Source organism: Rattus rattus, chromosome 3 (genome assembly GCF_011064425.1).
Source record: "Rattus rattus isolate New Zealand chromosome 3, Rrattus_CSIRO_v1, whole genome shotgun sequence".
In the NCBI taxonomy this organism is placed as follows: Eukaryota; Metazoa; Chordata; class Mammalia; order Rodentia; family Muridae; genus Rattus; species Rattus rattus.
Genome location: NC_046156.1, coordinates 49,493,946 through 49,508,517, shown reverse-complemented (window position 1 = coordinate 49,508,517; position 14,572 = coordinate 49,493,946). Strand labels below are relative to the sequence as shown.

The following is a 14,572-nucleotide window of genomic DNA, read 5'->3' as shown; positions in this document are numbered from 1 at the left end:
CATTGAGTAGGTTTAATATGTGTCAAGTCCAGCTCTTTCCACTCACAAGATTTTAACAGGAAATCTCGGTGCCAAAATATTTTAACAATTCTTGTTTGGAAACAGCATCCTGAGGTAATTTTTTCCCTGAGGCCTCATTTCAGTTTTTAGAAAAATAAATGAATGCTGTCTACCTTAGGTCAATATTACGTAATTAGCCAGTAGCAATTAGTTTAGTGTTGGTTTTCCCCCCAGAGGCTCTTTTTCTATATATAAGAGAGTAAGTATATTTGTTTTCCAAGGAATCACTCATTTTGGCAGCCATTTTCAAGACAGGCCTCCGTCCACATTGAGACCAAAGTTATACAATGTTTATTTATATCCTAGCTACAACCACACTGTGTCTGGCATGAATATAAATCAAAAGAGTTTGAACTGCAATTATATCCCATATACGGGAGAAGCGCTCTCGCTGGGCTAAGGGAGGGACCAAGTCTCTCCCCACACTTACTTGAAGCCACATCAGGACAAAGAAGGACCGATAGCTCAAGAGGAGCTTTCAGTCTTCTGTGAGCTAACAGGGCAAGGAGTGGCAGCCTATGAAACTTCAGGGTCTTGCAGAGTACAGAATCATCTAGGATCCACCCAATGGCTAATGTGGGTGACGTCTCTCTGCAAGGACAAGAAATCGGCAAACCTGTTGAGTAATCCCATGCACCTTTATTAAAACCATGTTACCGTTGAAGCCAGGTGTGGTGTTGTTGCACACCTGCAATCTCAGCACCCAGGAGAGGGAGACAGGGGATCCAGAGTTCAAAGCCAGCTTTAGCTACATAGTGAGTTCAAGGTCAGGCTGAGCTACATAAGATCCCATCTCAAAGTCAAAATGGAGCAGCTACAGTTGCATGCACTGGGAGACAGAAACAAAAGGCTTAGCAGTTCAAGGTCATCCTCAGCTATTCCGTGAATTTCGGGCCAGCCTGGGCTACATGAGGCATCATCTCAAGTAAAGAGATGCATAAATACATTTGAAAAACAGAAGGTTTCTCAGTGACAGTGCACCTAGTAACCTAGCATTTACAAAGTCCTAGCAACACACATCACACACATGCACACGCACACACACACACACGTACACACAAATTAATATGCAAAAATAACTTTAGGCTCTGATGTTTCTTGCTCATTAGGATAAATACAATGTGTTAGCATTTTTTACACATTATCAGAAGAATCTGGAGTCAAGACCTGCGTCTACCTGCATAAATCCCTTTCCCTGATATTTCCAGAATACAATCTTGTCTTCCACTTTACAGAAACGTCATGAACTTCCCCCAGAATTTATTCCCTATGTCTCCTTGTCCCTTTTCCCTTCAGTTACCATCTATTGTCCAGGCGTGTCCTCGAGCCCCCTACTTTACACCACCTGGGGGGCTGCTCTCCATCTTGGTTGTTATTCCCACCGGGGCTTGCCTCTGGCCTTGTGTAGGCTACGTGTGATGGCTGGAATAGAATGTCCTCCACAGGTCACATATTTGAGCACTTGGTCCCCAGAGGGTGGCTCTGTTTCTCTGGGGAGATTTAGGGGGTGCAGCCTTGCTGGAGGAAGTGTGTCCCTAGAGGCAGGCTTTGAGAGTTTAAGATTCATGTTATCCCTGGTTCCCTTCTTGTTGTTGTTCATGCTCTGGCTACCACACTTGCTGTTTGCCCCCATGACGGACTCTATCCCTGTGGAAACGTAAGCCCAAGTAAACCATTCCTTCTGTAAGTTGTCTTGGTCAGGTATTTTATCCCAGCCCCAGAAAAGTGACTGATTTCCTAGGCAAGCACTTTACCCCTGAACTGTCATCACCTTCACTTCTTGTTCCGAAGTTATGGCCTCTTCTGGTCTCCATTTTTCATTTTTTTTAAGAGTGTGTGTGTGTGTGTGTGTGTGTGTGTGTGTGTGTGTGCGCGTGCGCGTGTGTGAATGTCCATACATGAGTGTCATGGCATGCACATGGAGGTCAGAGGGCAACTTTTGGGTGTTGGCTTTCTCCTCCTCCTTGGGTGAGTCCATGTCTGTGCCAGGCTCCTTGGTCTGAAGGCTCTGGATGATGCTCCCGTCTCTCCGCAGGTGTTCCAGTGTTCTGGGATTACAGCTGTGAGTCGTCACGGGCATCTAGCTTTTCACTCAGTGACTCAAGTCGCCAGGCTTGCATAGCAAGTACCTTTACCTGTTGTGCCATCTTGCCAGCTCTGACTCCCATTTTCTATTTCCAACTTAATCCAAAGTTATTTAGATGAGTGTTGGATAAAATATTACTTTATATAAATACGTACAGAGATTAATAAAAGACTCGTTAATTAGATTGTAGATTTTTATCTACCCTCCTATAATGTTTATGTAATAATTCTTTCCTCAGAATCCCAGCTTTTAGAACTGTGAGAGTAGGGGGGAGGGTGTGGCTCACTGAGAACCACTTCCACTGAGGCTCACTTGGGTTTGGTCCTCAGTGCAAAACTGGGGTCCCTTTCAACAACTCATCAGAAAGACTTGGCGTTGAACTCAAGGAACGAACATCCTCCTTAGCAGCTGGCCAGATGACTCAGCATGTAAAGGCGTATGTTGTCAAGCCTGACGGCCTAAGGGTATAACCTGGAACCTGCAGATAGAGAGAACCAGCTCCCACAAGTTGTCCTTTGACCTCCACACAAGTGCTGTGGCACACTTGGACACAGCCACAGAAACACACACATACAAATAACAGTGATGATGATGATGATGATGATGATGATGATGATGATGATGGTGGTGGTGGTGGTGGTGATGGTGGAGGTGGTGATGGTGGAGGTGGTGGTGGTGGAGGTTGTGATGGTGGTGGTGGTGGTGATGGTGGAGGTTGTGATGGTGGTAGTGGTCGTGATGATGATGGTGGTGGTGGTGGTGGTGGTGGTGGTGGTAAAGCAACCCTGAGGGATCTTGACATCATCAGATCCAGGGAAGCACTAGGTCTATCATGCCGTAGAGCAGAGATGTTGGAAGCAGTGAGTGAGGATTAGTGCCTGGAGCACTGGGATGAAACTCTAAACAGGATGCCACTCAGGGCAGATAGATGTATCGTTTCCATCATGCCATCAATAGCACAGCCCAGGGTCCCATTGATGAGCTGGTGTCCCAGGTTGGAAGGCTGACTGTACAGCCCAGAAGACACCTGTTTGTTTTTGTCTACTCAGAGCGGTGGAAGGTGACATTTTCAAGTTGGAGATGTTGCTACAATACATTGAAGGGAAAGCTGACACACGCAGTGTACTAGGGCCCCTCTCTTCCTGGAGGCTCGACAGTCTTCCCAGAAATTGTAGCATTCCTATCCTCTTCAGCCTCAGATGAGGTAATACAGCTGCCAACAGCCTAACATGGCACCAGGAGGAAGGCTGTGTATGCACACATAGACTCCCAACTCAGGGACATGCCGGATTCTGTTTTGATCCTTCTCGGCTTGCCAAAGCTTCGTGAGTCATATCGTTTAAAATGGAGCCAGCTTCTCAGGATTGGAAGCTATTTCAAGTGTTAATTTTTGAAAGACTTCATTAGCTTAGGATCCAACGCTGCAGTTCAAAATGACAAACCACTGAAGAGCTGGCTGGGTGGGATGAATCACAAAACTCTCATGGATGACGCCTGGGCAAGCTGCTTCCTCTTTATAACATTATATTCCCTCTTTAAAAAGTTATTTTTAGTTATGTGGACATGTCTGTGTGGATATGTGTACTTGATTGCAGGTACCCTGGGAGGCCAGAGGCATAGGATCTCCTTGGAGCCGGAGTTAAGACGAACCAAGTTATGTGGGTGCTGGGAATCAATTCAGACTCAGTTCCTCTGTGAGAGCAGCTAGTGCTCTTAACTGCTGAGCCAGCTCTCCAACCCCTATGCTCCCTCTTTTAAATAAAAAAGGCAAGCTCAGTAAAGTGAAGCTGCCCTCTGGGTCATCTCCATATTCTGTCTCCCAGTTCTTTTGCATTTCCTGCACAAGGTTGAGAATCAGCCACCAGTGGATTTTTGGATTTTAGGTTTTACACCGCATGCACTTTATCGGCCGAGCATCCTCCCAATCCTTGTTCAAAAAAAAATCTTTAACGACAGGGTCTTACTGTGTAGTCCGGGCTGTCCTAGAATTTAGCACAAAGACGAGGATATCTTCACACTTGCAGAGTGCGGGGACTGCAGACTTAAGTGAGCTACCACACCCAATGGAGCCTTTTGTCTTTGTAGCCTCGACTGTCAGCATGACTCAGTCTCCATTAACATTCAGAGAAACTGAGTCAGGCAAATCGCTGCCTTCAGTTCTCTTCAGTTCCCTACGGTATTGAAGACCCGGCCTGAAGTGGAGATTCGAAATCTGAATGGGACTTTTATTGGCTAAAGCCAAGACATCACGTAAACATAAATCCTGCATGGAAGTATGTCTGCTTCCTCAGGCCCCTGCTCCCTGGCAAAGCCTCACTTATCCAAAGCCCAGCTTCAAAGGTTGCTATCTCTGTGCCCCTAGTACTGAGCAGGCTTCCTTGCCCCAGCTTTGTAGACTGTTAGCCCGAGTCCAGCTTTATCCTGAATACCAGACATGATGTGAGGACTGCATATCGGAAGCTCGTATCTTGGCGCTCCACGAGATGCTGGCATGGTACCCTGCTGGGCCTGAACTTGAGTTAACTTTAGGGCAGTGGGAGGGAGTCTGAGTAAGCCCAGCCATTGCCCAACAAGCCTGGATTTGCCTTGACAACTTTGTTCTCAGCAACTGTTATGAAGTGATGACGCCCGCAAGCCCAATGTGTAGCCCTAAGAGAGAGTCTACTGATAACACCGTGCATGAAGTAGTTTATCCATTCTTATAGCAGTGATTGGTGAATGCTAGGCACTTTTCTATGAATATAGGATAGGACCAAAAATCACCTGTCATGGAGATGGGTCTGCCTCTGTGAGGAAGTCATACTTAGCAAACGGAATCAGAATGGCAGGATGATAAAGGGCTTCAAGGGGTAATGATAATAAGTACGTTCTGCACGACTCTGAAGCCGGACCAACTCAGTTCAAATATCCATTCCATCATTTATCTGCTTTGTGGGCCAGTTATGCAACCTTTCTAAGCCTCAGTTTCTTCCTCTGGAAAATGGGGATAATAGTGCCTGCCTGGCAGGGTTGTTAGCACATTTAAATGAGTTAATGTATGAAAGGTACTTAAAACAGGGCAGGAATCTGAGTAAGCATATTGGGTGTTAGCTTGTCATGCCTATTAAGTAATGGGATATGACCAAAGCTAAGCGTGGGAGGCCAGCGTCCTAAGGGACAGATGGTGGCCAGGGACATTTAAACTAAATCCTGAGGGGAGTGAGACCCCAGCTAGGTGAAGAGTCTAGGGCAAGCGTCAGGAAGTAAAAGCACCTGAAGTGTTTAGGTTCAGACTTCATTGAGTCATTCTCTGCCTAATGGGTCCTTCTGTGTGTTTGTGCAGATGACCAAGGAACATGTTGGCTGTCTTCCAGAGCCCTGGGTCTCACAAGGACGTGAGGTGAAAGGGCTGCCAAGGGGAGAGGCCACCTCCAAGGAGCTCAGTGAGCTGACCCCAAAGATGTGAGTCCTCCCCCGCCACTTGGTATCAAGCCTGACATATGATGGGGTAAGGGTGGGGGTCTGCCTACATCTGGCCACACAGGCCAGAGGCAGAGGGTGAGAGTGCCACACAGCAAAGAATGACAATGGTCGAGTAGCTGCAGGACACTCACACAATGTGGCTCCTTCCATGGGTCGAGGCGCACTGAATTAAATTCCCATGGGCCTTCCACCAGCTGGAGAAGAAAATTCAGAATTGTTAACATGCACACTGACTTTTCTTCCTTTTTATTGAAACCAAAAACAAAAACAAAAACAAAAAGGCCCATAGGAAATAGGTCAAGTATGGTGGTAGCTGCCCAGAATTAGACAGCTCGAACGGCCATTAGGCTGCTGTGGTCCCTCAAGTGTCACCTGGAAACTTTCTGTTGCCATGGTGCATGCCTGCAATTCTAGCTGCTCTGGAGGCCGAAGCAGATGGGCCCCAAATCCAAGGCCTACCCAGTTTGCAGTATGAGTTTCCGGCCAGCCAGGGCAACTTCATGAGCACCTGATTCAGGATTTTTAACAAGTGGAAAAGACTGGGGGTGTGATTTAGGAGTGAAGCACAGAGTTAGCATGCAACGGCCTGGGTTCAACCCCAGTGCTTAAACCCTCAAATCCCAAAACCCTGTGCATGACTTGGCTAGGCAATGACCCCAGGGCCTCAGAATTCTAGATTCAGTTCCCACTACCTCTGCCCCAGGCTCTAGACCTTGTGGGCAACCTGAGGTAGCACTGCAGCTATAGGTGTTCCCCACCCTTTCAGTTCTGGAGGAACTTGGGGGGTACCTGGACCTAGACCAGGGCTTCCCACGTTCTCTGGTCCTCATTTTATTGTTCCCATCTGGAGATAGCCATTTGAATAGCAAAGGTCTAGGGGTCACTTCCCTGTGAATGAATCAGGAATTCCTGGATGAAGTAAGTACCCTGGATCTGAATTGTGGTTGGATGTCTATTGCTGTGATAAAGACCGTAATCAAGGAGGAGGGGAGGGCTTGTTTCACCTCACAGACTGCAGTCCATCATCGAGGGAAGTAAGGGCAGGAGCAGATGCAGAGACCATGGAAGAATGCTGCTTACTGGCTTGCTCCTCGTGGGCTACCCAGCATACCATACACACACACACACACACACACACACACACATATATATATATATACATATATATATATATATGTATATATATGTCTCACCCAGGACCACCTTCCCAGAGATGGCACCGTCCCAAGTGGGCTGGGCCCTCCCACATCAATCATTAATCAAGAAAATGGTCTACCAGCTTGCCTACCGACCAGTCTGATGGAGGCATCTTCTCAGATTAGAGTCCCTCTTCCCATAGGACTGTAATTTGCAACCAGCACTAATTATAACGGGCAGAAAATAAAATAATAATAATAATAATAATAATAATAATAATGCAATAATTGTGTTGATCGGGAGCCTGAGTTTGAAAAGACTTTTTGCTGAGGAGAAATACTTTAGAAAGGTGAGGCATACGTGGGACAAATGACAGAAAATAAAATCAAGGTCTCCCAAATGGTTGGAGGGCACCTCCATCCTGCTACGGTCAATGTAGTTTAAATGTTAAGTGCAGAGATGCCTCTGTAAGTGTAATGGTAATAAAAGAAAGGAGAGAGAGAGATGGGAGGGAAAAACATTCTTTTCAAAATTATAAATATGAGACCCGGGTGTGGTAGTGCATGTATACAAGCCCAACATTTGGGAGGTAGAGGCAGGAGGATCAGGAGATCAAGACTAGCCTAGGCTTCATGGAACAGCCTGTCTCAAAAAAACAACAAACAAATTAATAATGTACCTATTACAGAAATAATCAGAAAGTGGAAAAGTATAGAGAAAAATCCCAGCCAGGAAGGGTAACGTATTCCCGTAATCCTAACACTTGGAAAGTGAGGCAGGAGGATTGCTGTAAGTTTGGTGTGCACAGTGAGTTCTGAGCCAGCTAGGGATATATAGTAAGAACTTTTCTCAAAAATTTCCCTGAGAAAAGTCAAGTCTGTGGTGTGCAGCCTTTCCCCTCTGAAAGTGCCCTTCACATCACATGGCTTTTGTCAGGTAGCGTCATGTCGCTTGCAAGCTTAGGTCCAGGGTTGACTAGTTTCTTAGAATCACATCTTAGTTAGCATTGCACGGGAAGGATCCCAGTGCACACAGAACCTTCTCATGAAGCAGGTAGGGACCACGTGCAGGACTCAGCCCTACACGGGAATGCCCGCCTTCTTACCTCAGTCCACCCAACAGTCTTTTCTTCCTAACCTTTGCTCAGCTGGAAGTAAAACCTGGTCTCTCCCTGTTCGTTTTTTTGACTGTGAAATTCACCAGTGTTCATTTGTTTATTGGCTGTTCACAATTTCTCTTGGACACCAACCCTGTAACTACATTTGTAGCACCAAAGCCTGTTATTTTTTTAAAGACAGATGGTTCAGAAAATAGGAAGAGCGTGTAACACTGGTGTGGAAATCGTTATTCTGTTCAGTGCTCTGACAAAGAAAGCACAATTGGGATCAAGAGCTCAGGAGTCGCGCAGTAAAGGGGCAATCACAGCTCAGCGATTCTCCCTTCTGTGACGACCCTAAGATGTTCTCTGTGTCAGTTGTATTTATCACTAGAGTGGAGGTGTGGGAGCTGGAGTGCAGAGTCACAGAGAAGGCTATCTGAGAAGCATCTGGAAACGCAGTGGGAAATCAAACACTGTAGTTGTCGCCACAAAGGAAAAAAAATAACAAAACTGAAGCCCTTCAAAAGAAAATGAATGAGCAAATAGGATGTGAACTAAAAGGTTGTAAGTTGGAAAGAAAACCAAAAAGTGACCCTAAGGAAAGCATTCACCTTTGACACTAGGAAAGACGCTAAGCAACACTGCTCCCCCACCCCCACGTTAAATGAGCAAAAACACTTTCCAGTGATAATTCTTGGTATGAGAAACGTGTGGCCAAGCCGAGCCGCCCACGCCGTTGGCAGCTGTGTGATCCAACCGAGAAACGTGTAGAGAGCAATCTGGCAAATGTGTCATCACACAAACACATTCAGAACCTTTGGCCCAGATGTTTCCTCGGGAAGTAATTCAGAATGTGGAAAAACCTACATGGTCAGTAATGCTTGGATCAACGCTGTTTATAATGGAGGAAAAGGGACCCTTATGTTCTGTTTATATGAAGAGTAGGGCCACGGTCAAACTACATGGCAGGGGCTTCAGCCCATTGTGCTGTTGTTGTATGTGTTTACAGTGTTTAAGTGTGTTTCCAGCATTTAGGATACAGGTAGCCCCTACATCTTGTATTAATTCACTATGAATATGTTTCTTTGGAAAGCCAAAAACCAAAATCAGCTTTGGGCTGGAGTAGCTAGTGGTCACACTGCTTTAAAACTTATCTTCTGGAGGCTCAGAGATAGCTCAGTGGGTAAAAGTGCTAAGTGTGTAAACCTGGCGACTCAAGTTTGATCCCTGGAACCCATGTCAAAGGACAGATGTAGTGACTTTCCTACAGAGAGATGGGAAGCAGAGACAGGAGAGTGGCCTGGGCTGGCCAGCTAGCCTGGACTACACACAACATCCACAGGAACAAGAGGGGCCTGTCTCTGCAGGGTGGAGGGTGGGGAGGGACACCTGCAGCATGTCTTCTGACCCACACACATGTGCTGTGGCATGTGACACACACACACACACACATACACACACACACATACACACACACATACAGACACACAGACAGATACACACACACATACACACACACACATACAGACCCACCCACACACACACACATACACACACACACACACATACAGACCCACAGACAGACACACACATTCAGACCCACAGACAGACACACACACATACAGACCCACAGACAGACACACATACAGACCCACAGACAGACACACACATACAGACCCACAGACAGACAGATAGACACACATACACATACACACACACAGACCCACAGACAGACGGACACACATACACACAGACAGACAGACAAACACACACCTGTAAATACTAGGGATACAGACACCTGTAGCCATGCCATGCATATGGTAGGGGTTTGGGGATCCAAGCTCAGATCCTCATGTTTGAATGGGAAGTATTCTTACCCACTGAGCCATCTCCCCAGCCCCAGGAAAGACTTTGCTCACCACGGAGAGCAGAGAAAGACCCAAGTTGGCCAATGTTCAACCGAGGATCCTGCTGCGCATGCTCGGGCGTATGCTGCCTTAGGGAAACGCTCATCAGAAGACAGGGAGACTTCCAAGCATGGCTCCTACAGAACTAGCCCCTCCTAGCAGTGCTGGCACGGTAGGTGGGGTAAGGTGTGTTCGTCATTTTAAAAACTTCAAGGATTTTGATGCTCTCTGAGGTAAAGAACCAGCAATGGCAGATTTTCAAGGTGAGGGCCCAGCCCCTTGGCCCAGGCTTCAGTAGCTGCCAGCGGCTTGGTTTAGCTGGAATCCACTCTCACTGGATTCACCTGGGCCACAAAACATGCAGTTCAGCACACAGCTCAGACTTGGATGACCTGGCCACATCAGGACCAGAGACAATTGCCAGGCAACTCTTACGGACAAGAGGAGGAGCCCAGGGGGACCTGAGGAAGGAGCGGGGGCTCCTGGCGTCCTTGTGAGCTCCTCCTTAGCTCTGACGTCTCACTGTGGACAGAACCTCTCCTGGCCTGGTTGATGAAAAGGAAGCTTCCTTCTTCCTTCAAATATACTTTGAAATCTGGAGTGCAGTTGAGAGAGAATTCTTTCCCTTCCCCCATGCTCACCTTGCTTTCAAAGCCCTCCACCCTCCACCCCAGGATGAACAGATTTGGGAAGATGTAGGGATTTTCTTTTGTTGCAAGGATAAAATGAATCAAGGCTACACAAGCGTTCTGCCACATCTACAGCTCTCCCAGAAGAAGGTCGGCCAGCCTCCCAGTTCATCCGGGACCCTGCCTCAAGGAGATAAGGTGAAGAGCAGTCTCTGCTTACATTGCCATTGACACACTCCATCATGTGACACACACACACACACACACACACACACACACACACACACACACACACACACACACACAGTCTTTCTTTCCTATTGGGTCTCACTGGAAGCAAGCCCCATTCCTCTTCTCTGGGCAGACCTTTGAATTCCTAAGGAAGAAATCCTCCGGCATTAACAAGCTGTAAGCTATAAACCCTAAGGGAGGTCAGTACCGCTTTGAAACACCCATGGAGCACCAGCTGGCCTATGTGGGTGGCTTCAAGACATTTGTTTATAGCGCCTATCAGTCAAGAGAGGCCCCGCCTCTTAGTGCTTTACCTGGGCTGCTTTACCTGGAAAGGTCAAGAGTCAAGGAGGGACGAACTGTTTTGCAAGCACTGCTTAAGTCCATAAGCAGCTCCGATAAGAGTAAGTGACAAGGTCTGGAGGACTGTAGCTTCCTGTCAGAGAGCCATTTTCCACGGGAGCCACCTGTCATGAGCGCTTTATTACGGTTCTGCCCCTAGAAAAGAAACAGCTGGGTTTGGGCTCCAGAGCCCCATGCATTGCCTGGCACGGACTAGTGAGAGCTTCAAGCCTTTGGGTCTGTGTTCCCCTTGAGCGGTCCCTTAAACATAGGGCACCCCTGAGCCTTACTCACCTGGGCAGACCGGGCTTGCGATTTTTAGTGGATTGAATTAACTAGCAATCCAGATTTGGGATCCTTAAAAAGAAGATTTTTATTAGGCCTAATGAAATACTTTGACATTTATAAAGGATTTTGATTGCTGGGCGTGGGGCCACACCTTTAATCTTAGGAGAGGCAGGGAGATCTCTGAGTTAGAGGTCAGCTTGGTCTACACAGCTCCATGATGAGACTGACTGGAAAAAAAAAATTCGATTGAGCGTTAAAGTACCAAGAAGGTGGGAAGAAAGTGTAGAATCACACAGGCGACTTTGCGGCTTCGCTCTGGGAAGCCACTGTATACAACATGACTTGGGAACTGGAATCACAATCTCTGTAATAGTCCTGAGGAATTAGTCACTGACCAGAAAGCTGTGCCGTCCTCACAAAGCCCAATGATACACCCACTGTAAACTGTCTAATGTAAATATCCTGATGGGATACATTAATATACATCCAAGTGCTGTTTCCGATGCAGGCCTTGGGATGGGAGAGTAAATGTTAGCTGCTTTGTCTCGCTGGAAAACGGCCTGCTCTGGGCTCTTCAGTTTGGCCAGATCTGAGTGCGGAGAGGAGTCTAAAAGCAGCAGAGAAATGTAATCGATGTGTTGGCCTGAACTCCCTTGAACGATATCCAAGCTTCCCATTCAGAGAGCAGATGTTGACAGGCCTCAGCGGCAGAGGGTGGAGACAGAAAATGAGGTGTGAGGAAATATATGACTCACGAGGAGGACATGTTTTTCCAAGAGTAGCAGGCAGCTGGAAAGGGCCTGGCTTTCCAGTCCCATCCCCGAAACCCCAAATGGGGTCCTCTCTCCGACTACAGTCGGACTTTGGCACAGCTGGAGGGAGGGAAAGTGCTTGTTCAGCAAAGCTCCAAGTTCTTCAACCAGCCCTGGGCAAGCCAGCCCCATCTGTCCCATGATGTCCTAGACGCCGTGCCTTTCACACTAGAACGTGCACTCCCCTCCAGGGGCTTTTACTGTATCCCAGGGCTGAGCAAGGGAGTTGTTAAAAGCTGTTATTAGTTAAAATTCTTTTGGAGGAGTTAGAATCTGTGTGAAGGGAGGCTTAAACTACAAGGGCCAAAGACGGCTCCAGATAGTAATTGTGTCCTCTGATGCCCCCTGGTGGCCAAATGCTATTAAGCGAACTTTAGGTTCCTAGCCATTAACCCCTCAGACAAAACCCACCTTGCTGGACTCTGTTTAGTTTGTACTTAGAGCCATTTGAACCAGTGCTAATGTATAGCGTGCTTTCTTCCCCGAACCAGTGCTAATTAATGTATAGCGATGTATAGTGTGCCTTCTTCCCCAAACAAGAATTGTTCTTAGGCAGGTGTGATGGTCTCAGTACTGAAGGTTGGAGGCAGGAGAATTGTTGTTATAGGGCAGCCTGGATTAATTAGTGTGAGATCTCTCCTGAAAAATAAAACCAACAAAAAACCCACAAAACACACCACACCACACACACGCACACCGATTTTGATATATTATGAAGAAAACACCAATTGTTATAATTCTGTACTGCAAATTGATTTTTAAATGTGTATTCTTTTTACATTGAAGTAGTGTGTGTGTGTGTGTGTGTGTGTGTGTGTGTGTGTGTGTGTGCGCGTGCGTAGGCATGTGCCATGCCTTATATGTGGAGGTCAGAGGTCAACTTGTAGATATCAGTTTTCTACACGATGTAGGTTCTGAGGATCAAACAAGCCATTAGGCTTGGTGGCAAGCAACCTTACCCACTGAACTATCTCACCAGCCTGGAGAATACCAGAGAAATTTTAAGTCTTCAGTTTACCCACATTAGTACTAAAATTTTGAGACCTTATTTATTTTTTTAAGGAAACAGAAAATGGAGAAGAGGGGACACAGAAGGACCAACTGTGGGAAGTTTTCCAGTAGCAACCACGAAAAAACACCACACCAAGACTGGCCTCTCGGTAAGCTGGAGGGGTTGGGTGTACGGAGTTGTTAATGATCCCTCTCTGTTCGATCTGCTGACTGCGAGTCCCAGCTAGCCATCTGCCATTGTGATAGCATGACATTTGACTAGAATGGTGTTTGTTTCCCTTTTTCAAAAAGCGAAGAACTGTAATGGGCTGTTTAGGGAGTGGTTAAGCAGAGTAAAATCCAACACATGCTTCTAGACTATGCCCGGCACCGGCTCTAAGCTGGACCCATAACTGCACCTGGCAAGCTTACCAGCCTTGTGGTAGGTGCTGCTGACTCATCCCCACGCATTACACAGAGGCAGAGAGAGCTGGGGGCGGGAGCAGGCAAAGAGGGCACGAGTATGTGAGACTCCACGACGTTAGTCATAGGAGCCTTGCTCTGTAGACGGTTTAAAGCTGAGAAACGTACCCTGGCCAAGCCGCCGAGGGTGATAGAGCGGTGACCCAGAGGCCTGCCTGCTCAGGCAGCTTCTGAGCTTGCCCGCATCAGTTCCTCATAGCTGAGTTGAAGTGCAGGCCAGAGAGCTGACACTGTGTGCTTATGCGCATGCTCCCTGTGCCTAGAGCCTTGAGGGCACTCAGCATCCTGTTAGATCCCACTTGGTTCTGAATTTACTTCTCTGGGGATTGTATATTTTCAAATAGGAGCTTTGGAGGACTGGAAAGGTGTCTCAGCAGTGATGAATACTTACTGGTCTCGCAGAGGATCAGGGTTTGGTTCCCAGCACTCAAGTTTGGGAGGCTCGCCTGTTCTGGTCTCCACGGACGCTTGAGTATGCATGCATACGCGCGCACGCGCATGTACATACATTACATCTTCAACTAATAGGCTTCATGGACTGAATGCTCGCTAAACTTGATGCTTATACCAGGAATTTTCAAAGCCCTTTCAAGGAGGGTCTTTCCTTTTCTCAATTGTATTGTAGGGATGTAAGGCCAGCATTGTAACATGCTGATAATGACTCTTCTCCTTAGCCTTGGGTTTCATTTTTTGGAAAAAAAAATTTTTTTACTGAAAATATATCAAGATGAACTCATTACGTTTATTTCTTTTTCAAAGGGAATGTCTTGTATGTTACCTATGCTATCCCCAAACTCCTGGACTCTCCTGCTTCAGTTAGGCAGTTAGGATGACAGGCAGGTGGCACCCTGCCCACTTTCTGTTGCTGTCATTGATGGTGCAGAGGCTTGAACACAACTCAGGGCCTCACACATGCTAAGCAGGTCTTCTGCCACTGACCCACATCCCAGCCCAGACCTTTTTATTTTTATATCAAATAATAAAGTATTTGTAATGTCTCAATTCAAACTTTAAAAAAAATCCTCAGAACTGTTCATTTAGCCTTA

The 14,572-nt window shown here is 46.9% G+C and overlaps 1 protein-coding gene across 1 annotated transcript in view; it reads left to right on the top strand.

Moving 5' to 3' along the window:
• Window positions 1-14,572, top strand: part of Aknad1 (AKNA domain containing 1) — a 38,270-nt gene that overhangs the window by 12,871 nt on the left and 10,827 nt on the right. Inside the window, exons 7-8 of the mRNA XM_032896657.1 lie at window positions 5,469-5,587; window positions 13,116-13,213. Coding sequence (XP_032752548.1) covers window positions 5,469-5,587; window positions 13,116-13,213 — 217 coding nt within the window. The remainder of the gene's footprint in view (window positions 1-5,468; window positions 5,588-13,115; window positions 13,214-14,572) is intronic.